The sequence below is a fragment of the Triturus cristatus genome, chromosome 4_1, assembly GCF_964204655.1.
Source record: "Triturus cristatus chromosome 4_1, aTriCri1.1, whole genome shotgun sequence".
NCBI lineage: Eukaryota > Metazoa > Chordata > Amphibia > Caudata > Salamandridae > Triturus > Triturus cristatus.
Genome location: NC_140585.1, coordinates 856,702,554 through 856,728,266, shown reverse-complemented (window position 1 = coordinate 856,728,266; position 25,713 = coordinate 856,702,554). Strand labels below are relative to the sequence as shown.

The 25,713-nt window shown below is 44.4% G+C and overlaps 1 protein-coding gene across 2 annotated transcripts in view; it reads right to left on the bottom strand.

The window, feature by feature from the left end:
- The window catches only part of LOC146855664 (uncharacterized), a 212,791-nt gene extending 195,445 nt beyond the window's left edge, over positions 1-17,346 (bottom strand). For both annotated transcript variants that reach the window (XM_085650634.1, XM_085650633.1), the window contains exon 1: positions 17,087-17,346. In XM_085650634.1, coding sequence (XP_085506760.1) covers positions 17,087-17,141 — 55 coding nt within the window. In that variant the 5' untranslated portion in view covers positions 17,142-17,346. The remainder of the gene's footprint in view (positions 1-17,086) is intronic.
- Between the last annotated feature and the right edge of the window lie 8,367 nt (positions 17,347-25,713).

The following is a 25,713-nucleotide window of genomic DNA, read 5'->3' as shown; positions in this document are numbered from 1 at the left end:
AATAATTGACCAGTTCAGGGAAGTACTAACCCATATAAGGAGACCCCCAGATGGGCGTTCCCTACTTGAACTAATGGCCGGACAAAAATAAGTAGAATATCCGGACTTGTATAGAGGATTTAAGCTCCAAGTTTCCTGGAAAAGGCAGATCTGAAATTTTCCCACTAGGGCATTCCATTCTGGGAGTAGTAACTTCTTCTCTAGTCCCGCAATATTCCAGGAGAGAATGTTGAGTTTGATCTTATTAGATGAAACTGTTAGCCCTACATCTCCTAGGATGTCATAAGGTATCAAGTTTCTATCGATTGCCATGTCTGGAAAGGAGGGAGCAGCTGGGACAATGTGATCACTGGGGCGGGTAAGTGAAGGAACCACGCTGTGACCGTTGCTTATAGCCTGTAACGGTCAATCCATCCTGTCCAGGCCTGACTCCCCCTAGGGCCCACTGGTCAGATGTAAATATTTAGTTGTTTTAACTGATTATTATTCCAAATGGGTACATTTTGAATTCTTGCCTAACATAACTACAGATTTGGTAATCCAGTTCCTTAAAAGAATATTTGCATTGGAAGGACAACCAAAAATTATCGTATCAGATAATGGTACTCAATTGGTATCTAAAAAAATGAGTAATTTTCTAACTAAACTTGGAATAAAACAAGAAAAAAACACCACTCTATAGTCCTAATTCTAATGGGCAAGTAGAGTGAGTAAATAGATTTTTAAAGGAAGGCGTTCAGCTAGCAATAGCATCTAATTTGAATATACAAGAGCACATCAAATAAAAGATATGTAGTTACAATAATACTATCAATGAGACAACAAAACACACTCCCTTTTATTTAATGAGACGTAGGAATTGTAACATCATTCTTACACCTAAATTCAATGAATGGTATAGAAAGGATAACACAATTGAAGCTGTAATTGATGATGAAATCAAAGTAAAAGAGAAAATTGTAGCTAAACAAAAGGTCTCTAAAACTTATACTGATTTGAGAAATAAGGCTAAAAACAAGTTCTTCAAAAAAGGAGATTGGGTCATAATAAAGAAACCATACAAAGTGCCCAAAGGTGAATCTACATTCACTATTCCATTTTGTTTAAAAGAGGTTTCAAAAGGGGCTGTTTACCTTGGGACAAAAGGTTGGTGGAGCAAAGATGATGTAGTAAAGTTGAAGGAAGGCCAGGAAAAGATTAATGAAAGCTAATTCTGAACAGGATCATATTAACAATGAGATTTTAAACGATTATGAAAGCAATTCATCTTATTACAATAGTTTTTATGATGTTAATGACACTTTTAATACATCTATACTTGAAAAAAAACACTAGCACACCAACAGAAGAAAATAGTTTATTGGTTAATGACAGTAATACACCTAAGCAAGTTGATATTTCGTATGATGTTAATGTAAATTATTGTATAACAGAAAATGCTAAGGTTGACAATGTTAATAATACTTTTCAATGTCAAACTGACGTTAATGTTAACAGGACTATGTCTGGCAGGGAGGTCAGGATTCCTAAGCCATATGACAATTTTGTAATGTTTTAATTTGTTTTTTTTGTAAAGGAGGAAGATGTTGTACCTTCCGTTAGTTTTATCATTAAAGTTATGCATTTTCTTTTCTCTTTTCTCAACCATTACTTTGTTGTATTTTTTCCATTTCTTTTCTTTCTTGCCTCGCGCTTCTATGTGTCACCATTGAACCTTCACCGGGTACTTAAGTGACGTCATAGAACGCTTACGGCACTTGCCGGTTGCTCTTAGATATGTTAAGCCTGTTTATTCTTTGCTGCCTGTGGGCCTATTTATAAGTATATTTAACTTAAATAAATCATTAATTCAACTACTGTTGATCATCCTGGCTTCCTTCCATAACATTGTTTATACACGACCTGTCTACAAGAAATTCTTCAATTTAACAGAATCACACAGTGTTTGAATTTGTCTTGGCTTCAGTACAAATCCAATAAACATCTGACTTGGGTGCAAACACATTTCTGTGCCCCAACAAAAAGCCAGGTGCTGTTTGTATCCCACCCTCAATGGAAGCCAGCCAGTCAGCACAGGGCCCAAATGAGGTAGTCTGAATGGTGGATGATGTATCTACTTCAGTCCAATTCTTCAGCGTAGCAATTTAGGCCAAAGAGAACAAAGAGAGCAGATCTATTCCAGTTTAGGTCCTGCAACAGCAGACACATCAGAGGGTTAGTAAGAACAAGCAGACAAGGTCTGCGGCGGGGGTGAGAGGGGAGACCAGGCCAACAACAGTAGCAGACAAAGCTGGGTGGTGCAGGATGAGCTTTCAGAGGCCAAGTGAGGACTAACAGTAACAAATTCAGCTGGCTGAATAACTAAGAGTATACAAGACACCCAGAGATCCAGCAGTAATATCACAAAGTATAATGCTACCCCAATTTGCTGAAACGCTATAAGATCTTGAGGAATTTCAAGTGATTTCACTGAGTGCCAAGTACGCTTCGCCTGCCCCAAAAGTGTTGCATATTACTCGGCCTAAAACAATTTTTAATTGTGTTAAAATGTTTGTTTTTAAAAATATTTTTAGCACAATGTCTAAAAGGCTATAGGTGATAGAGGTAAGATTCAATGTCACATGACTGATCATATAGCCTTTAGCTACAATTATATAATTCACTTTCTTTCTTGCACTTCAGAATAGAGTTTGAATCATATATTTTGTGACCGAAAATTTTCTCGGAAAAGGTAGGGTTGACATTAAAAAAAATACACATATCTTACAATCAGTCTCAGGTAGTACTGGAGGCCTAGAGAGACCTTGCAGGCTGAGCAGTGCTACCATTCAGGCTACAGAGAATTTACTAGTCCATACAACGGGCAGTTTAAAGTGTTCTATAGATTAGAGTATCAGAGAGAGCTAGTGCAATCATTTTCCTCTCAAACATCAGTGGTGCAGTCCATAGCAATTAACATATTTTGCTTTCAAATACAATCTTTATGTTGGCAAAATAATTAAAATTCTCCTAACCAACAGTTTATTATTTTCATGTAAAACAATTGCCCTGAAGTACCAGCTTTTCGCCTATAGTTTATACATCCCTTTCAGGATGTATTTACTATAAACGAAAAGCTGAGGTCCTTGCATGTACTAAGGGGTGGCCACCCAGGTCACAGAGTGGAGTACCCCAAACTATGGTCTGGTTTTTTGGGAGAGCAAAAGGCTTTTTTGAACCGTCTGACTTACTCTTCATGAACATGAACCCATGATTTGTGACACTGGTTGGAAGATTGTTAAGGCATGTCATCTGGGCTGTGTGATTCCTACATAAAAAGAGAGTAAACTTTGCAGGTAGCCTAACTTCTTCCTTTGGAAGGCCATATTCATGTTGAATTTAACAATGAATTTTATCATGCATTTCATGCAGCAGACTCATGGTCAAACCATTATTTTGTCTGTGGGTCTGCAGGGGCTAATGACACTCTCTGGATAGATTCAGTGGCTTTTGATGCTTGAAAACCTGGTCACACTAGAAGGGAATCAGACTTCTCTTGTTCAGAGCTCTCAAGGGGTACTATTGTTGGGCTTTCTACACTTCTAAAGTCTTTACAAAACCCTTGTTGTCATCAGACACCCCTAAAGCCCACAATAGAGAAAAAACTGAACCCCTGGGACGGATTCTGAGCATGATGGAGGCAGGTAAGAACATTGCATTCCAGGATAAGAATCGTGTTGAGGGGTAGAATGACAAATGGGGTTATGTTTAGTTTGGTAGATGCAGGACGTGCTAAAAATGATGGCTGTACTACTCACCCTACTTAGAGCTAATACTAATATATACACTCTAAATATACATTTGTATACACCTAAGTAGAGTAGATCAGACATCTGCAAATTTTGGGCAAATGTAATGAATCCTCCAAACTCTAGGGGCCTGATTACAAATTGGGTGGTTAATTCTGTCACGTGTGTAAACCTCTGCTTATGAATTGGACTGAATTAAGATTTTGGTCTTATTTAATGCATCTAATAATTATCAGAATGCGTTAAATAACCCAACATTCGTAAACATTTGGCTGCCGTTATTTAACAGGGGAAAACATACGGTATTTACCATGCCACGCACATTTTGGTGCTTTAAACACCAAAATCTGCATGTTATTCTCCATAAATTCATAATGGGTGATATTTATTGAACCCGATAAATAACGTACCCCATGATATCTTTATTTATCAGGGGTGATAAATAACGCCTCAACATGTAATCAGGCCCTATGAAACACTTAAAAATGATTTTGTTGATGAAGAGTAGGAAACTTCAGAGACAGAGTCAGTAGTTACTTTGCTAGAGATCATTACCTACACTTCTGCAGATCATTGTTATTTTTGTCACCTTGACCACTGATCAGCGTCATCTCAATAACTTTAGTTTACTCATTCAGTATCCAGCCTCCAGGGTGCTGTGGCAGGTGGTCCTGGACCCTTCACATGGAACTGGGGCCCACCAGTGACAACATACCAGGCTCCAAAACATTAGAGGTCACTTAGATAGCCATTCATGTTTGGCTAACTAATAATACTGAATTTTGAACTTCTAGGTGCCACCCCAGCTATTCAACACACACAGACACATATGTACAGAAACTCACATGCACACACTTTTTACACAAACACACAATGGGACCTATTCACAAACTACATTTTGTCGCATGTTAAGTAGTACTATGGTACTACTACTAAAATACTACAAAATGCTATTGGCTAACTTATGAGTGTAAATCTCCACTGCCACCTCTCCTATTTGTTCTATGGGGAGATCAATCACTCGATCAATAAATCAAGACTTTATAAAGCACAAAAAATACTCATAAGAGTGTCTCGGTGCTAGATAAAGTGCAAAAATGTACCCTATCCACAGAGTAAAGCCCTCAAAAGGCACAATTTAATTTCTTACAGGTTTCCTAAAGAAATATTCCACCTGATCTTGCGGGAATGGAGCAGGAGTTGGTTCTATGCTTGAGCTGCAAAGAGGAGAATGATGTCCCTCCCCACTTCTTCCATCTGATCCTCATACATGTAAGTTTTCTACTCAATAATAAATGTGGGGAGTCCATGGGGAATGAATGAAAAAAGGTGTACACTTAGTACTAAATGGGAGGAATTTAAGAAGCACTAAGGAGGTTTTGCGGAGGCCTGGGGAGGGATTTATGAAGGTATGTGCATCTACTCACAAAAGAGTAAGCTCATTGCTATTCACAAACTGCACCTCTAAAGTTACTACAGCTAAACAGAGACCCAAAGCAGCAGGAATCTAGTCCAGCTCAGAACTGTAGTAACTGCAGAACCGCACATGGCCATCCACTGGTACTGCAATCCTCTCCCATAGTAAATATTGGCTGTAGAGACTTAAATTAAAACCACTTAGGAAATAATGTTAAATTAAAATAAATTATTTAAAATAGTTACAAATATAAGTAAATATAATTTAATGTCAAAAAAGGATTTATTATTTCATTCTCAAATAGTATAACAACCTTTTTTTAATTTATAAATCATTGTTGGGTGTCCTTGGTGATGTGTATACCTTTATATTTGAAACATGCTGGGGATTTGCGAGGCTGGTACTTGTGGTTAGAGTCTGGAGGAAACAATGTAGACTTCTCCCAATTGATATGGTAGCCTGAGTGTTTACCGAATGCTCAGAATATTTCCAGGGCTCTCTGAATCGATTTTGGGGATCTGTGAGGCACATCAGTATGCCATCTACATACAAGGAGATATACCACCCTTCAGCCCATGTCAATCCTTTGACCAGTGCATCTTTTTCTAGCCCTGCATGGCAGTGGCTCTACATTCAGGGCAGACAATAAACGAGCCTGTGTGGTGCTCCTGGTCTTTGGGAGTGGTTTGGATAATGACCTGTTCACCTGTATTTGCACCATCAGCCTTCTGTACAGTAAGTAGTTTCACTCAAGGGTAAAACTCAGCCCCAATACTCATTCTTTTGAAGACAGTGAAAAGTAAGCTCTACTCCACAGAGTCTAACACATTTTTGGCATCTAGGCACGAATAGCACCCTTTACAACGCAAGTCGTTACAATGACGCGTTGTTACATTGCATGCTATTACAACGCAATTTGTTACAACAACTTGCGGTTGGAAGGGCGCTGGAGTTTGGAATAGTATAATTTACTATTCTAACTCCAGTGTGTGCAACAGTAGGGAAGGTGTTGGATTGAAAATCCAACACCTTCCGCCCCCCAAACGCAAGTCGTTGTAACGACTTGAGTTGTAATGGCATGCGACATAACAACGCATTGTTGTAACGACTTGCGTTGTAAACGCATGCGTTGTAAATTATGCATTGTAAAGGTTATTTCCCTAGGGACAGGTTTACCGCTGGTTCCCTTACATACTGGTAAATTCAGGGTATTGCTGAGCCTCCTAATATTATGTATACAAAGGAGGGACTAGGGGGCTTTTTCCTGTCTTGCAAGAGTGGGAGGTCCAGCATAAATGCCCAAGAGGAAGTATTAGAAATGAAGGTTATGCTGTTCCTCAATGATTACGTATCAGAGTAAGGGAAAATAGACCCAACTCGACCTTCGGCAGGAGTGGGTAGGTCGTAATGCTACATGGAAATCGCAGAACTTTTAGCACATGAGAAAGTCTCATGTCTGACCTACCGGGTACTGTTGAGGCATGGTTAGTCTACAGAATTGGGTAGATCCAGGTGTGACAGGTACACTAAATAGGTAGATACAAGGTTGATGTGAGTATGATTCCATGTCACCAACTGTAAAAGTGTAGATAGTCTTCACTGTTCTGGTCCTGAAGAATCTCATGTAGAATATACATAAAGCGAGAAACATGTTGACCTTCACTCACCAACATGGATGCTTAATCCAAGACATAATACTTAGGAGAGCGCCTTAGGGTTTGTTTTTACTTAGGGTAGGAGACCTAAAGAATAAAGTTTGGCTTCACGGGTACTCCCAATCCTATTTACTCACTTTTCCCATCATTTACATCTACACACTTCTGGCCCCTCACCCCCACTTAACCAAACGGCTATTGGAAAAATATCTCTGCGAAATGCAAAAGTGCCCCTACTATAGGGAGCCTGTTGGGTATTGCACCGCCGACCTAACGAGGAGCAGACCAGATGATGAAGCATGACACCTGAAAGGGTGTGTGAGGGCATTAAATTCCAATACATGGACTCCCAACTCTGAACCCACAAGGTCGAGTTGGCTCTATTTTTCCTTACTCTGATACGTAATCATTGGGGAACAGCATAACCTTCATTTCTAATACTTCCTAATATTATGCCTTGCTCCCCTGCCAGCCATATAACCCGCTTGGTCTGGGTGGATTAATACATTGATACATGCGTTAAGCTTGTTTCAAGAACCTTGGCAAGTGGTTTCAATATTTCATGTACATTCTTTCTAATCAATTTTAGTGTGGCTATTCGCATATCTGGAGGCAGTTGCCACATCTCCCTGGCCTCCAGAAACATTGCTTCCATATGCTCCACCAGCTTTCCTAATAAACGCTTAAAGAACTCTGCGAGAAACCACCTGGGCCTTGCCATTCTGTGGCAAGGTGATCGCATCCATAATCTCTCCTGTGTTCTGTGAATCTTCCAACTGCTCTTGGTGGGGCATGGGGATGAGCTGAGCGAAACACAATTTGGCATATATTCTTCTGCCATGTTTATACAAGAGTAGTATAGCTTCCTCATGTATGCAGTGATCTCCTAATGGCACAAGTCCCACACATTGAGTCTGCACACCACCAGCAACACAATGTTCTCATCAGGGGGAGTTGCCAGATATACCAATAGCCCTCATACGCGTGTTGCTAAACCTACCCATCGCTCTTGAGGGTGAAAATATAGTGAAGTCAGAAAAGGGAACCATAAGTGACCAAGCGGAAGGAAAACTAAAGGGACACTCTTTATGTTGCTATGACAAGGCATATGGGTCTACAAAACCCTGTGGTGTTGTTGCATCTCTTTCGGTTGTGGCTTTGGTGTGACAGTCCAGTGTTGCAACCATTAAGGGATTGAAATCTCATCCATCCCACCAGAACTCTCATTGGGAATTACAGAAGAATCTTCCGTAGTCTATTCAATATGGCACCCTGAAGCACAGGAGGTAACTGTACTACCACTATTGTTATTGTCTACCCAAATCCATGACCATGTTACTGTGGCATAGCATCCCTGCCCATCTAGCCATGTTTTCTGTGGTATAAATGGTATCGACCTCCGGATCAGTATCCCCACCCCTCTAGAGCTTCTGGAGAACCCCACATGTACCATTAGTTTATATAAGCTTCTTGATAGAGAGTACATGTTTCCTATGAGGTGTTTTTCTTGTTATGTCACCACTTCTGCATTATACCTTAAGAGCATCCTAAGGGCCATACTCGTTTTCATCTTGATTCCAACCTTACATGAATTCCATAAAAAATATGTTACATTTTGTGATTCTTGGTCACCCGATGTATGACAGCACACAGCTGCATTTGACCAGTGCTTACAAATTATTTTCCTATTGTGTAAAACATAAACTATGCCAACAGCCCCATCCTCACACCTCTCGCTCACAGTGCATCTTGTGGATGACGTGTCTATCACCCCTACTCTATACTATGCAAATGTTCTAAAGTACTACAATTCTAATAATGTGTGACACAGTGGGGGATATTCTCAAGAACATACGATAATCATCGCCAAAATAGGTTAACGCAAACTTTCATATCGCCGTCTATCACGGGAAAATAACTCTGTGTTAACGTCCTATTAACAACACTGCGGTAACATGCAATAGACTCCCGATAATGCATCAAATGTCCGTAATAGAATCACCGGGACGGCGATAAAAGTCTATACCTCCCCTTGAGCAGACCCAACAACACAGCACTGATGATGAAGAGGACCTTTCCAACATCAACACCGACACCCTCCAACAGCTCATGGACAGCTCTGGCACCCCACCCCCAGGAGCAGGGTAGCCCAGCTGCATGCAGGAGCCCCAACCCCCTGCACAGACCACACAGCAGGAAGCACCCACCTCTGCGGCTGTTTCCCAGGACTCCCACAACCAACACATGGCATTCCAACGCCGTGTTTTAGGGTGCCAGGAGAAGATGGCTGATCAGCTGCGGGTGGTGTTTGACCTCATGGCAGCCAAACTAGATGCCATACGTGGGTGTCTAAGTCCCATCAGGGACCATTTACAGTCCCTAACGGACACCCACTGTCCACTCCATGCTATCCAACAATCCATGGCTGACATCGCTGGAGTCATGACTCTGAGACAAGAACAACTGTCTAGTCAGAGTGGCTCCAGCGATGTGATGTCACCCGGGAGTTGGGACACATAAGGAGAATGATGGAGAGCTTGGAGCGGATGCAGGCGGAAACAATGTTTGCCACGTCTGCATACCAGCGAGATGTAGCTTGGATCTACCATGCCCTGCGGATCCTCTTCATGGCATTGCCAACACAAGGCCTGGCGCGGATAAATGCTGCTGCTCCATCCGCATCTCCACTCACTGAAGTGTCAGTGCCACACAGTGCGGCAGACATTCCACCTCCGGCTCCTAAAGAGTCACAGCCACACAGTGATGTAGACAGAATACCACCACCAACATGAGCGGCACCTGACACATCAGAGGACGATGATGATGATGAACCGGCTCTGTGCTCAGAATGAAGTGGTTGCATTCATCTCCACCATATGGCCGGTTTCAGCTTGGTTCCGCACTCTGCATCATGCCCTGGAATAACACCTTTCACTGTCCCCCGATACACTCAGCGACACTCACCTTGGTCCTCGACATGGACTGCCATATTTTCCTGGTTACCAATGACACAGCAATCACACTGTGGACTGAAGTCTTCCACTTCCGCTGAACATGTCAATCCCTAAAGGACTCCGGCTGGCCCTCCATGAAGCAACAATGTGAAGTGGGGTTTGCATGGCCCTGTACTGCTTCAGCTACAACACAACCACTGAATGTGACTAAAACATTCTAATTCACACAGATGTGTCATGGCTATGATCAATCAAGTATGGAAGTATGGACGAATGTAGGGACAGTGATTCAACAAAATGGTGCTCCCTGGGTAATGATATCAATGTGCATGTCGGGCCGTGACCCAGATGGGAAGTGAGACACACATTGTCATTCAAATCAACACTCATCACAGTTGAATACAAGTGAAGATGCGTACACTTTATTAGCATATGCATGTCAGTAGGGGCAAGATAAGTGCCACACATGCAGACCAATGCAGCAGTATGTCAGAATGGGGAATGTTGCCAATCGCCGCTGTCCACTGCGGGGGGAGTGCCTCACCTTTCAAAGGTGTGTTTCAACCCACGTTGCCCGCTCATGTAGTCGGAGTCCAGGCGAATGCAGCCATGTCCACTGTTGTCATGGGATACGTGACCAGAACCCCAAGATGCAACAAGGTGTCGGGACACGTGCAATGGGCTCAAATCAGTTGTGGCTGCAGGTACGTAGTTACTCGTCCATGAAAGCAATTGCAGCTTCGTAGGCCATCATTTCCAACATGAGGTCGTTGTCCACTTCATCAAACAGGACGGTGAGTCCATCCATGAACAGGTCCGGACAGATGTGCTGCGTCCACCCCCTTTCACCAATTAGCACTACAGCCCAATAGGGGAGCGGTTCAATGAGGTCACTGCACACAAGGATTTGTGCAATCTCCCAGGTCCAGCTGCCAGCATGTATGGCAAGTAGCAAGGCATCCCATAAACGGGTATCACGGTGACACTCCTGGTTGTGTGCCAACAGGGGGCGCACACACATGTCAACATCCAATTTATCTACCGTCCTGTTAGATAGCCAGAAATCCATGCACCACTCGAATATGCACGATCGACAATGCAACACAGACTGAACGCAGGTGACGTCGGCAAGGCGGAAGCTTAGCCGGTAACTGATCCGCAGCACGGCCAATGGCAGTGTCCCCAGTAAATGCAGCATTCATGCACGGTACAGTTCCACGTGACAGGGGTTGTGCATGTGTCCGGGATGTTTGGCCATTGCGTTAGTGGCTCTTGTTGAAGCTGCACTGTTCTGACCTGCGCCAGTTCTGTGGATGAAATGCCACATCCCAGATCAATGAGTTGTTTTAGTGTGCACCGGCTGTACGCCTGGGATGTTGTGGGAGTAAGTGTGAAGGCCATTCCATGCAAGATTACTTTGAGCAAGGACTCCTGTGTTTGGGGTTTGTATACGTTGGTCTCTCGTCGGGATGTGTGTAGTGTTGGAGTCGGCATCATCTGCACTAGTATCTGTCAGGGGTTGCCGGGCACATGCAATTCCGAGGTACGAGGTGCAGATGTGCTTTCGCCTGATAGTTCAAGCAAAGGAGCTTTCATCCCTAGTGTAAGTTAGTAATTTGCTTGCATTCATGAAATGTGAAGTGGCTTGTTGGGGGTGGGATGCGATGAGTGTGACTTTAGGATTCATTTTTGACATGTCTTGCATGTGGCATATGAGCGGCATCACTGTGTGTTACGTTGCCTCACTGCTGCTCCTCCCTCCCCCGAACACATTTACTTATGTGCGCTGTGCGATTGCATCACTTGCACTCCTACAGCACAGTATTGTCATGCCTATCTGTGCATGTCCACAAGCCTGACAACGACACTGTGATGTTGGCCGTTGAAGGTGGTGGGCCACGTGAGTGTAGGCCTATGGTAAGGCTAGGGCAGACACAGATGTAGGGTACATGCCTGGCTGAACTGGTGCTGCTAATGTAGCTAGGCATTTGGCTCATGCTGCGGCAATACAGATACACACAACACTTGGCATGTATGATCCTGGACCCCGAGCGGTCTTGCGCTCCTTCATTACTCCGTTCGTGTGAGCCCGCCCTCCAGGTGCATGCTACATTGCAACATTGTCACTTACAGGGGGGGCGGACTTAACTACATGTCCAGGCTCTTACCCACTGCCTGAGGTAACATGGTTGCGTCCACTGTACACAACACTACAAACACCAGAAGTATATGTCCACATGGACAGGTCTGTGTTCTGCATACTGAGGTCTGTCCAGCACATCACCGCCACACTTGGCATTGTGTGCATTCTTATTCATGGGTGACTTGCCTCCTTCACACATACTTGGTTCCCACCTCTCCCCACATTCTGCTATTGTGTGGCTGAGGGGCCATGCCATATTCGGAACTGTCCTGTTCTTCGCTGCCTCAGTGGTAGTCGGGAGGGTCTGGGGGGAAGGCTTGGGGTTGGTAGCGGTGGGTGTTGTGGACCTCTTGGGTCTCCGAGCTGCATGATCAGTGTCTGCATGACATGTGTTGGTCTTCAGATGTGGCTCTGGCTGGGCACCCTTTCATACTGCAGGTAGTCATCCTGCTTTACACCAGTAAAAGGCAGGTGTTGAATCCCTGCTGCTAACGCACCTTATCGCCTGTTTTTGGGTCGCATCGCAGATCTGGCTGGTCGTTGAGAATATCGCGAAGTGGTGTTTTCTTGTGTTTTTCACTGGAGCACCTATGCTGCATATCATTAGCGTTAGTTGTCGCTCTCATCCGTGGTGATGTTTTTTGCGGGAGCTATCGCTGTAAAACTGGCGATATCGGCAGTTTGCACCAGCTTGAGAATGGGGTGATAATTCTTTCGCCACTTTTGCTGCGCTAAAGTGCCGGTAACTCGGTGATAAGTCCTTGAGAATATGCCCCAATGTGTCTACTAGACACTCTGGTTGCAAACCACCCCTCCCTCTAAGCCCCTCCCTTCTCTGTGTAAAAGGAAATTTGGTCACTCACATTTGGGTGTTTTTCATGTTCCTCGACTATCCTGGTGCCAATGCGATTTGACAATCGTCTGAGACTTTGTAGTGTTGGAACACACTATCTCCAGTCAGTCCTTTGCTAAGTCCAAATTATCTTCTCCATCATTTCTTTCCTTCTGTGGTGTGGTTTCATCTATTTTGGTAGGGTCCTGGTCTACTTCCTCCCTGTATCTCAATCTCCCTTCCTCCATTGTTCTCTCCAAGTGTCACGTCGCCTTGTAGGAACCCTGCAATATGCCTCCAGCCAGTTCCAAGTCGTGACGATCCAAGATTTCCCTTTAGCTATAACCCTGAGGCATGCCCGGAACTGCATCATGTACCTAATTTCCTTCTCTCTGAGCTTTCTCTTTATATTGCTAAAACTCCAGGAACACCAATATTCACATGTTCTCATACGAGCTTGAGTCCTGACACCCAGCTCCCGGTAGGATAGAACCTCTGTCTCTAAAGGTTAGCAAGTGTGAAATGATCACTCATGGAGGAACTCCAGATAGAAAGTGCTGCACTGGTGTTCTGTGTGCTCGTTCCACAGAGGAGAAGAAGAGAGATTCAGAGGACCAGTCTTGGGCCGCATTACTTTGCTGCCCTCTTCAAACAAATAATTTTAATTCTCATATTATCAGTATTTGCCCACGACAATACCAACATGGGGTAAAGACAAACAATTGCAAAGTGTAAAAAAGTAGAAGAGTGTTGGCTAATGAAAATTATATTCTCAGCCCAATATCACATGAAAAATGAAATATAATCCTAAAGGGATAGACTAACATGGAGGATAGATTAATATATGCATTGCAGATAAGGTGTGAATGAGTGAAAATGTCTTAGTCTTAGTTATATTATAGAACAGCTGAGTCTAGTTCATCAATCTTAGAGCTGACATTTCGAAAGCAGAAGATTTTGTTCCCTCTTAAAATGTCTTCGGAATAAATTGTCCTGGTTTAAAAAGGATAGAGTTCCAAATCCTGAAAGCACTACCAGAGAAGGACTGTTTTAGCACTGTTTAGGTCTTACCTGAGATAGCGCATGCACTGTTTCTTGTGAGCCTATTGTTATTTATTTATTTTTAAATCTAAAAAAGGAGCTTAGAGCCCTCCCATGAATTACCACTGGTAGGCTTGCTGGTCACTTTAATTTCTCTTAATTACTATTGGTAGGCATGTTTCTCCGTTCTCTTGCTTTTATTGGTCAGCGGAAGCTGGCTTCTTTTTCTGGTCTTGCTTGCTTCAGATAGCTTTGATTTTGGTTTCTGTTCTTTAGATTTGTCACAAGGGGAAGAAAAGCATTGACAACCCTTATAGGTCTTGCCTATGTGTGATCTATCGTTTTTGTCAATATTATTGTTTTGCAAGGCAGTGGCCACATCATAGAGTTTTTTTTTCCATTTCTTAGCCATGCTGCTGTGCAACATGGTGAAAAACATTGATGAAGCCAATAGCTATTGAAGGCGACAGCTACCGGCTTTACCAATGCTTGCTTAAAGTATAGCCTTTCAGGACGGCTTACCACTTGCCTTTTGTTTTTTTGTGCAGTTCAAAGTTTTGTACCATGCTTCAGAACATAACAAAGGTAAAACATACAATAAAGTTGTGTAAACTTTCATAACTCAAAGAATAGGTAAAGGAAAGGTGGCAGTAGCAGGAGGAATATCCAGTGCTTTAAAAAGGATGAAATATGTGAGGGGTGTGGCCAAAGAAGTATAAATAAGAATAATTTCCAATAGGTGTCATGTTTGCATGCACTCTTAGGGGATACAAGGAGAAGTAAAATGTGAAAAGCAAGAGGGATTGAATTGCTGACATGGATCACCTTAAGCTTTTTACGGTCATATTTCAGAATCTGACCAATAGTATGCCTGCATGATTAAAACATGAATATAGGCTCTGATAGGGACTCGTTTCAAACTTTTTGGGTCCCAGCCCACTTAAAAACCTCGGACTATAATACAGTTCTCTCACACATACAAGATAGGAGCAACACAGTCAGCTAACATAGTGAATAACCGTTGTATGTGCTCTATAAACAGACATAAACATACAGGAATTACAAAACTTTTGGAAGAAACAGCCAAACTCTTGGAAGAAAACAGCTAAGTCATAGGACCATGACCACCTCCCTAGCTGGTGTGGCATGCTTTGTCATTGGGTTCCACAATGTAACACTGGGAACCATACAAGAGTACTGATGTTCTCTGATTGTACAATGTCCTAGTTATGGGCTCCCTAGTTTGAATGAGGCTATGTCCTTTATGTATGTTAACATTGTTGCTCTCTGTTTATAAAACTATCAGATCTATAATAAATGCATGTGTGGGTGAGCTAAAATGTTTTTATTGGTGTCTCCTTACCACAAGATTCGACAGAGTAGGGTTGAGCAATAAACCTTATTTCTCTTTTCCTTCAACATGTTTTGGTGCTTAAATGTTGCTTGTCAGTGGTCAGATGGCTTCCTTTAACTGAAGCTGTCTTACATTAAATATTGTGAAACAGTCCTTGGTACATAAGGCATGTTATGCATCTGCATTCACTATGGGCCTGTTCAACAAAGCGATTTGATTGTCCCAACTGTCAAATTCGGCCCTTTGTGACTGCAAAATGACTTTTTTTAAAGGTACTGATGCCAAAGTGAGATTCAGTACCACGTTCCCGAATCGCAATTTGGGTTTCAGATTAAATACATAATTTTCTATTTGGAAGGGGCGTCTAAAGGGGATCCCTTCCAAAAACGGATTCCTTAGCATATGTATTAATGTTTTGCTACCAAAATGTAATATTTGTAAATGCAAACTGATTGTACCCATTTGCAAACAGGGAGGGGTCCAGAAGGAACCCTTACCCCTTTGTGACTGTAGGCCAAAATATATTTTAGGAGCAGGTAGAACTCCTAAAGAATGTCTGAAAAAAAATATATTTTGTTTTTCAAACGCACCCCATTTTTCTTTTAGGAAAATGGGCAGCATTTACAAAAAAAAAATTGCTTTATTTAAAAGCAATCACAGACATGGTGGTCTGCTTACCCCCAGCAGGCCACCATGATTGTGACTCCAACAAATCATAGCAGGTCTCAACTTGCCACCAAACTCATGTATATCAAAGAGATAGGTCAATCTGTGGTACTTTGTCAATCAACCTATTAATACATAGATTGGTTCACAAAATACCAATATCGTTGGTACGTGTTCAACTTGCACCCTCTTCTACAAAATCCATTTTAGTACGTTCCTAATCCGATATAGCAAATTGATAATCATTATTTGATGCAAATTACAATAGCTTATTATGAATTTTTGTACATTAGACCCTAGATTATTTGTTTTTTCATAAAATGGGGCAACAGTAGCAAAATCACCTGTTCTCCGTAGAACATGTACAAAGTGGACAGAAACAGTGCAAGTTTCCCTCTTTCAGGGGACAGGTTGAGCTAGGGCAGGCTTTCTCCATCAGATGACACATACATCTGAGAGCAACAGTGCCAGCTTACTTCCTCACATTACAGGTACAGCATGGCAGTAGCAAAGCAAGGGTTGCTCTCTCAAAGAAGCCTGAAAGTGCAGTCTAACATTTCCAGTAGAAGAGATCTAGCAGGCCAGATTGGTGCATGTTTTCCTCACTCACAGACCATGTACAATTAAGGCATGAGTGACATGTAGGTTACACACAGAGCTCTTCAGTTGATGCTTGACTCATTGAGAGGAATGTTTAGGCCGGTAAGTGAGTAAATATGCGAGTTCTGACACCATTAGCATTTAAGTGCTGCTCTCATGCAGAGATCTGCTGTTTGTCTTGATTCCTTGGTTTTCCTCATCTAGAGTAGTGTAGCCACAGCCTAAGTAACTATGCTCCAGACAGGCACACATGTGCCAACCTCTTGGAAAAGATACTAAATGCGTGCGCACCAGGCGCTGTGCAATCCCAGCCTCAGTGCTGCACTTGTTGAGGGTCACTAAAGGAAAGTAAAATATAAAAGTGAAAAAAGATGCTAAGAAATATAATAGGTCGTGTGAAGTTACATTTTCTGAATGGCCTACATCACCAAGCTGTATAGATTTTTTTAATGTATGTTAGCTTGAAAAAATACAATTTTTGACAGCGTTTTTGCAAAATGTCTTAAAGTGGGCAACCCCAAAATTCCTGTTGAGGGTCACTCTACACAATGTTCTGTCTTCCCAACACTTTTAAAGATCACCCTTACCACTGTTTTGTCATTTAAAAAAAAAAATAAACAAAGAGGCATCACTTACGATTTTGTCCTTTGGAGCACAGCGCGTGCATGAAAATCACCGCAATGAAGAGCATCAGGAGCTTCTTAGTATCCAATCACATCAGTTCTCAAGATCAAATAAAACGGATTAATTAAATTTCAGTCAAATATTAAATTAACATATTGGGAGTCCGCCACAGACGCAAATAGGTCACGTGTGATTAGTCTCTGGAAGCGTGGCTTTTAGGCTGCTGTCTGAATGAAATGCTCCTTCTATGTCTTTCAGGTGCTTTCAGCCAGGAAATCACACCTCTAGCTGAGCCTCCCTTTTGTAGGAAGTGGTTTGATGATGCTTTGTGGTACTGAGAAAGGAGGGTGTGGGCAGACTTTTCAGTTGGAGTGAAGAAGCGTCATGAGCATGAATCCTTCCTGAGGGCTACACCAGCTCATAATTGACTAAAACCAACACATCTGAATAGCAAGAGATTTGTGCAATAATCACATGCCATACCACCATGTAGCCTAAAAGGCCATTTATTAGGACATGGTTGCAAAACAGTGAATCAACCTTAACACAACATTTAACATAATGTCAAACCATCTTTAACACGTCATTCCCTTCTTCACTGAACACTTCTCACCAAGCTATCAACCCAGTAGGTACCCCATTCCTTGCTTCAGTCTTTCCACTTTCACTCACTGGTCTCCTTCCATTCTCTAATCTCTCTTTCAATTCCCCTACCAAACACTTTCCAATGAAAACTCTTTGACCTGTTCAAAGAATCCTGCATGCCTGTGCTGCCTTCATCCCAACCCTTAGGAGGGGTGGATATGCCCTCATGTGACTCTCCACCCTACAAAATACCGCCATCCAGGAAAACCCCATAGGGCATTCTACTGCCCTTCCCTCCTGCCGCATTCTAAGAAACTCAGCGATACATCCTCCTACATCAGATTACTCACCACATCCCTAATCCCCATCATAGAGTAAGCATTGCCCAGCTGAGAAATATGTACTCCATCCTTCCGAAAGAGACACTGCTCTTCCTCCTTTCTGCCTCCATAGGCCATTACCTTAATGACGCAGCCAAGCAAAACACCCTCATTGCTCTGTTGAGCTTTCTCCAAGCCACACGTTTAATTGCCCCCCTTCACTGTCCACGCAGCACAAGCTCTGTCCATGCCAAACTTGTCATCGAAAAGTTCTTTTTGATCTCCTCTATGTTCTGCTGCATGTGTTGCAGCAAAGTCAACTCCAAAACCTGGACCAAATCATTCTTCCCCAAGTGCACCAGAGGCATGTCTGGACAACCTCTCTGTGGGACCAGCTTCGCCAACAATAGCAATAAATAGACCGACCACATCCCCCCTTTCCGCCACCATAGCACCTCATACCTGTAGTTGGGCAGTCACAGGCTTTGTCCATAAATATGCTTGTCCACATACTTTGCTGCCCAGTGCATGAAAGAGTGTCCAACTATTCATGTTACCAGCTTGCTCCTCCAAGGACCGCTCATGTATCCTGCAGCAAACAATAATTAGCCACCCAAGTCTTTCATGCAGAAACCCCTCTTTTTTGCACATAATGCTCACAACATCTTGATCTCCACCTGCCTATCTGTCAAATCTGTCTCCAATCTCTCCCCGAACGTCCTGCTGCAATCGCTGCCCCAATCCTGAAGGAGTGTGTCCCGAAACTGGCTGGCTTCCTCCCTCGCTTATGCAACGCCATGCACAACACTGCCAACAACTGAAAGACAGTAATCCTACCTCCTCTTTCATCAAATTTAGCCTTGTGCCTGGGTAAAGTCTGAAACCTAAGCAACTCATTCACAGGGCACACATCAAGACTGCCCCCTTCTTGCAACCATATCCACTCGCCCCTCCCTGCCTGCTCCGTCTTGCATGGTCTCAGCCAAATTCCTATCCATCCTTGCTCTAAACGTATCTCACCATGTAGCACCCCTGTGTCTTGGGCCTACACTAACTATCCAGACACTCAAAAAGCACCCAAAAACTTTGAAATAATGCGTAACCTGAAAACAGCCATTTCAAAACCATTGTAAAAACAATCAGGCAAAACCATAAGAAGGCCCTGCAACAAGTCAAAAGTAATAGCCTCCCATAACATGGCCCTCCAGCGCCATGCTTCCTGCCCCACCCCTTCAAAATCCTCCCCAAAATCTCATCCCTGGTTGGGTCAAAACCCCAAAACAATTTTCCAAAAAAAGAAACGCACGCATACTTGCCTGCAATGGTCGTGTGCGATAGACCTTTTTCAATGAACGACATGACAAAACGTAACACTCTCCCTTCAATTTCACAGTGATCTTGTATCATCGCATTCTGGGGATGTCCCTCAAATTCCCCAAACTTGTTCCACGCTAGATGTGAGCTCCTTCTGGTAGACTCAGCTAAAGAAATCTCGCCCAGACCAAACACTCTCAATTCCCCCACACCCAAATGTCTGTAGGTAACAGCATCACTGTCCTGTTTGCCAGTTCCCCCGCACTGTCAAGGCCACCAGTAATGGGAAAAATTCCCGAAAGGCGATGCTCCATCCCTGTTGCAAACGGTGTGGCAGCCACTTCTCTGTACACCACCTTCAGTCCCAAAACAGACCAAAACCAGGTGCCCCTGCAGCATCCGAAAAAATCTGTGCCTGCCGGACCAGATTCTCCTCCAGAAACATCGGACTCCATTGAAATCTTCCAAAAAGGTCTTCCAGATACAAAGGTCAGCTCTCACTGCCAAAGACATCCATACTCCATGATGTGGGAACATAGCCCCTGACATAGCCATGCCCAGCCGTCTGCAAAACATCCTTCCCTCCTCACTCCTCTGCATGCAAAATTCAACACAACAACAACTTCTGCACCATCCTCAACTCTATCCTCCATACACCGATCACCTCGGTCAAAAATTGTTGAATCTCCTGCGCCTTTGCCTGAGGCAATTGTGCCACCAACAAGTCTGTGTCCAGCTCAATACCCAGAAATATCAAAACCTTAGTGGGGCCTTCCATATTTTCCGGAGCCAGCAGACCTGAACTCCCAGGTCCACTGTCAGTGTCTCAAATTGTCTCAGAGCTTTGAGGCAATCCCCGGAGTCCTTCCTGCCGACAAATAAAAAATCATCCAAGTAATGGGACACCTCCTGATGTCTGCTCCTCTTAGTGAACACCCACTGCAAAAATGTGCTGAAAGTCTCAAACATTGCACACAATGCACCTATTCATTTACCTCGTTAACAACTGTTTGATTTGATATACTCAATAAAAAGACTTAAACCTAAACAGTGCACAAAAAATGGCACATCTCATGGACAATACCTTGTAAATGTAAATAGCACCTCCAAATTGCATGCCTTACAGCAGAAAATATTCTGGGTGTATAGGCAACAGACGGGAAACAGACTTGATGTCACATTTCAACAGCAATGCCCCCTGTCCACACCGCCTCACCAAACGAATAGCATCGTCCACTGACGCATATACCACTTTAGTGTCTTCTGCGGCAACTAAATAATTGACTGAAACTCCTTCCGGCCATGACAAATGGTGTATCATTCTGCATTTCCCTAGCCCCTTCTTTAGCACTACCCTCATTGGGGATATAATCAAGTCTGCCAAAGGCCAATCAAACAACAGGCCTACAATTCTCCCTTCTTCCACCTCCTTCCACAATTTCGCAGCCACCACTTCAAGGACTTCCTTTGCAAATCCTAAATTGTCCACCCATCTTCGTTCTCTAGGGTCCTGGTAACAAGAAAACCCTCCTTGAAACCCCATTCCAACTTCAAAGCTGCCACCCTGTCTGGGTAGGCCACGAGCCATGGGAGCAGAAACCCCACGTTAATTGGTGTAGGAGCCCTTTGGCCCAGACTGACCCTGCTGTCCCCTCCCCCAGGTCTCCCTTCATTGTTCTGCAGGACTGGCCAGTGTGAAGCATTGCACATTGGTGTGCCTTCCTCCACATTTCAACTCTCTTGTTTAAATTTACATGGATGTCTGGAGCAAAAAGTGAAGTTCCAACATGCCGGACAATGGGTCCTGTTGGCTTAGGCACATATCCCGCTCCCTATTGAGTGAGACAGGGCTGAAAAGTCCAGTCTGTGATCGGAAGGCTGCTCACCGTATGCGTACAAGCTGTCGACTGCGTAGATGACATCCACTGCATTCACAATTCAGAATCAACGTCCTTGTCTGGATTAAGTCTCACGCTCCCTGAACTCCTCGTAACTAAGCCACGCCTAGCTTCTAAAGTGCATCTGCTCCTTCCTGATGATATTGATGTACCTGAACAGTGCAATGACCCTGTCTGCCTGTCTTTTGCAATAAATGCTGGCATAAATTTAAAATGCCTACATCTAGTTTTCCATATAAATGGGCACCCTAGCTCTCCTTGTTAGTTACCTCTCCTCTTTTTTTAACCCTTCTTTAGCCTGGATATCTAAGTTTAACAACCTGAAAGCATCCACTTACTCATGCTTCCAAATCCTGTTCTTAGTCTTATCAGAAATGTGTGACTCCAGGTGCATCACTAAACCCATGTAAGGAAGCCTTTTCTTATGTGTCTCTTCCTCTTTGGTTTTGTTGACCCTGTATCGTCATTACCTGCCATGTCATCTGTCTGAACAACTTTTCCTTCTTTGACCTTGTCACTTCCCACCTCAGTGGTGCATTGTGAGAAAGTGGCTCTGTATATACCAGGGGTACTCACAAACTTTCTCTTGGGGGCCAAATTTACAGTGTGGTTTGTGGCTGAGGGCCGCACCTTGGGGGCATGGTCATTGGGGGAGGGGGCGGGGCTAGAGCAACAAAAAAAAACTGTGACCATGAGGTGGAACACAGGTCCCTGCAGCGGACGCCTTCGTCCACTGAGCCACCGGATACACATATCTCTCAATCTCCCTCCCTCCCTCCTCCGTCTCCCTCCCTCCTCCGTCTCCCTCCGTCCTCCGTCTCCCTCCCTCTCCCTCTGTCTCCCTCCCTCTCCCTCTGTCTCCCTCCCTCTCCCTCCGTCTCCCTCCCTCCTCCATCTCCCTCCCTCCTCCATCTCCCTCCCTCCTCTGTCTCCCTCCCTCTCTCCTTCAATCCGTCTCTCTCCCTCTCCGTCTCTCTCCGTCTCCCCCTCTCTGTCTCTCTCCCCCCTCTGTCTCCCTCCCCCCTCTGTCTCCCTCCCTCCCTGTCTCCCTCCCTCTCTCTCCCCCTCTCTCTCTCCCTCTCTCCCTCCCTCTCCGTCTCCTTCTGTCTCCCCCCTCTCTGTCTACCCCTCTCTGTCTCCCTCCCTCCCTGTCTCCCTCCCTCTCTCCCTCCCTCTCTCCCCCTCTCTCTCTCTCCGTCTCCCTCTCTCTCCGTCTCCCTCCCTCTCCGTCTCCCTCCCTCCCCTCTCCCCCTCTTCCCCTCTCTCCCTCCCTCTCCGTCTCCCTCCCTCTCCCCGTCTCCCTCCCTCTCAGTCATGGTTACCTTTTTTATTTACACTCACTATTCTGATATTAGTGAGTGCTTTTGCATGAAAAGGTAAGGCCATGACTACAGGGCCCGGAAGGGACCCGTTTCAGTGCCCATTGCTTATATTCTTTCAAAACATAGGCAGTATGGTATAAAAAGACCACATTCGTAAACACACAGTCGCTGTACACATTTTGTTTTCCAATTCACCCATCAAGCAGGTATTTCAGTACCTCCAGGCAAGGTGCACTTTCCCACACAGGGAAAACTATGTTGTTCAAAGAGAGAGGAGTAAACAAAAGTATCACTTCACTGGCAAACACTGTAAAGTGGCACTAATGTGTTTAGGTGTAAATAAATCAATCTGGACATCTTGCAACCACTCTGTCTTGCTTTAATTAGTTATTTATTTTTCACATTTGGAATGTGTTATTTCTCTCCACCCGGAGGCTGCACTTGTGTCAGAGAAAGACAACGTTTCCAGCAAAAATGTTATTCTTTTTTGGATCCATTTCTCAGGGGAGCAAATAAACGAAAGGAGGAAAGAGAGGGTAATTCCCGTTTCTTGAAGTCTCGGTTTTCACTAACTGAGGAGCGAGACAGAATGAGAGGGAAGACTCTGAGGCCGTCACCGTGGTGTGCGCGCACAGTTTAATTTATGGGGACTTGGGGAGGCTGAAGAGAATTGCTTCCAGGCTCAGCCGTCTCCCTCTCTTAGAGTGAGGGGGCCACTGGAGCCTGGGGGCCCCCCGCACCGCGGGGGCTGAGTTATGCCCCTGGCAGCTGAGGCAGCTTCCCTTCCAGGGCACACACACAGCCCCACCCGAGTACTTCACAGGTCTTTAAGAGACCATTTGCATGATAACGAGGCTTTGTTGTATTTCACCTCTTAGCGCCCCAGCGCTCCACGTGTTTGCTGACACTGTTGAGCAAACACCGGTACGATGTCTGCAAGGTCCGCGGGCCACCAAGAAAGGCTTGCCGGGCCGCTGGCGGCCCGTGTGCCGTACTATGAGTACCCCTGGTATATATTGTTCCCAAATAGGTACAGTGTGTACAGAGTTCACAGTCCCCAGATGTTTGGCAGAGGCTAAAGTTAGATATAACCTTACTCTCTAAAGTGGTAGCTTGGTCGAGCAGTAAGGCAGTATCAGAGGACAGTGTAAAGCATTTTGTTGTACACACTCAGTCAGCAAATGGTTTCACATACTCAATAACTGAACTCTAGGCCAATGGTTTATATATAAAAAATATATGCTTGTTTTATTTTATAACCAAAAATAAGTATTAAAATATACTTTTTCAGAATGAGATGCTTTAGGTAATTACTTTTGCAATATGCAATTGGCTTTTGTAGAAAATTACAAGGTGTTGCAATAGGCAACACAATTTTAAACACAATAATGCATTGAGTTAAATGGAAGTTTCAAGTTATTTGCAATAGATTACTCTCAGGATTACTTTTGTAATTCCAGGACTGGATCCTAGATTCAGTCCTGGGACAGTTCTTAGAAACAAGTGATAAAAGTCGACTTAGTTACTGCTAGGATTTTTAGGCAATATTTAGCTATTTTAAAAGTTGACAGAAGAAATTTCATAGAAAACAGTCAATGATTCCCTATGGAAGAACATTCAAGTTGCAGGTATGGTATGTTCTCGTTACTTTTGTAATCCAGTACTGGGTACCTAGACTCAGTACTGGGACCTCGATATAAAACAGGTAAGTAATTACGTTTTCACAGTTTGTACGATTTTTAAAGAATATTTGAAGTTTGCAAAAAGCGACACAGAAGAAATTGCACAGAAAAAGTCAATGATTTCCTATGGAAGAAAATTGGGTTACTGGTAAGTACGGTTTTGAATATTTTTCAGGGTCAGTGCTGGGCACCAAGATCCAGCACTGGGATCTCACCTAATAGCAGGTGAGTATTTTCGTTTTTGTTACTCGGCTGATTTTTAGTGAATAATTTAAGTTTTGAAAACTCCACACTTAGACGAAATTTCAGAAGAAACCAGTCAATGTTACCCTATGGAGAAAATTGAGTTATCGGATTTTGGGTGAGTACTCGACTGGCAAAGTTAAGGTTCTGGGCACAGACTCAGGGGTCTCCCAGGGTCAGGTAGGTAGAGTTGTTACACCCTCAGCGGCACAGGGGCAGCCGGGTGCAGAGTGAGTTAGGCCCAATATTATCCTATTGGAGGCAGGGGGGCCTTGGTTGGTGGCTGCTGACTAGCAGGCCATGCGGCTGTGGACGTTGGGCTCCTGGTCACTTGCTCAGGGCAAATGGGGAAGTAGATAGGTGTAGAGGTTACACTTCCAGGGCCACTCGGGCGGCTGGGTGCAGGGTGCTTTTGAGCCTTCGGGTGCTCAATTTATTTCAATGGGAAAGCTCCGGTTTGGAAAAAGACTGCAAGCTCGGGGACCAAGATTCTTCAAGTGCCACCACCACTTCGAGAGGTAAGTTGGGTAGTTGGAGGATAGGTAGGTACCCAGGAGTTGGGCACAGGGGGCCGCAGGGCGCCGGGTGCAGGAGTGCCTTTTGGCGTCGGGAAATCTTACCCTCTGTTGATCGAGGTTGGGGGGTACCTGGTTCTGAGGCTGCAGGCGTCGTCAGGAGCATCGAGGGAAGTCCTTGGGTGCCGGACTCGGGGTCACAGTTGCCGGGGGGTCGTCCTCGTGGTCTTTGTTCACTCCGGCACAGGCCAGGCTTGGCGGGTGCAGAGTGTGCAGGGTTCGCGGTTCTGGGCTGATGCCAGGGATTAGAAGCTGATTTTGAGTAGAGCCTCTACTCATTGGAGTCCCAGGTGCTTAGAGCCAAAAGTGAGCCAGGTCCTCCAGGGTTTGTGAGGTTGCTGGCCACAAGAGGTGCCGGGTTGTAGCAGGAGCAAGTTCGAGGGTCGACAGGCCGGTAGGGCTGGGGCCAAAGCAGTGGGTGTCTTCCTCTTTTTAGCAGCTGCAGGGCAGGTCTTCTTTCTTCTTGCTCTTCTGTGTATTTTGGAATCTGGAATCTGTGGAAGGAAGGCTCAGGGTGCCCCTAAATACTAGATTTAGGGGCGTTACAGGTAGGTAAAGGGCAGGGACCAATGGGTCCCTGTCCTGGGGTGGGTACAACCCCTATTCTGCCACTCTCCTGTGGGAGGGGGGCAGTAGCCTAGTCCTGATTGGGTAGGGCCTACCATCTTCAAGATGGCGAGCGCCCGGAGATGTGCTTCAC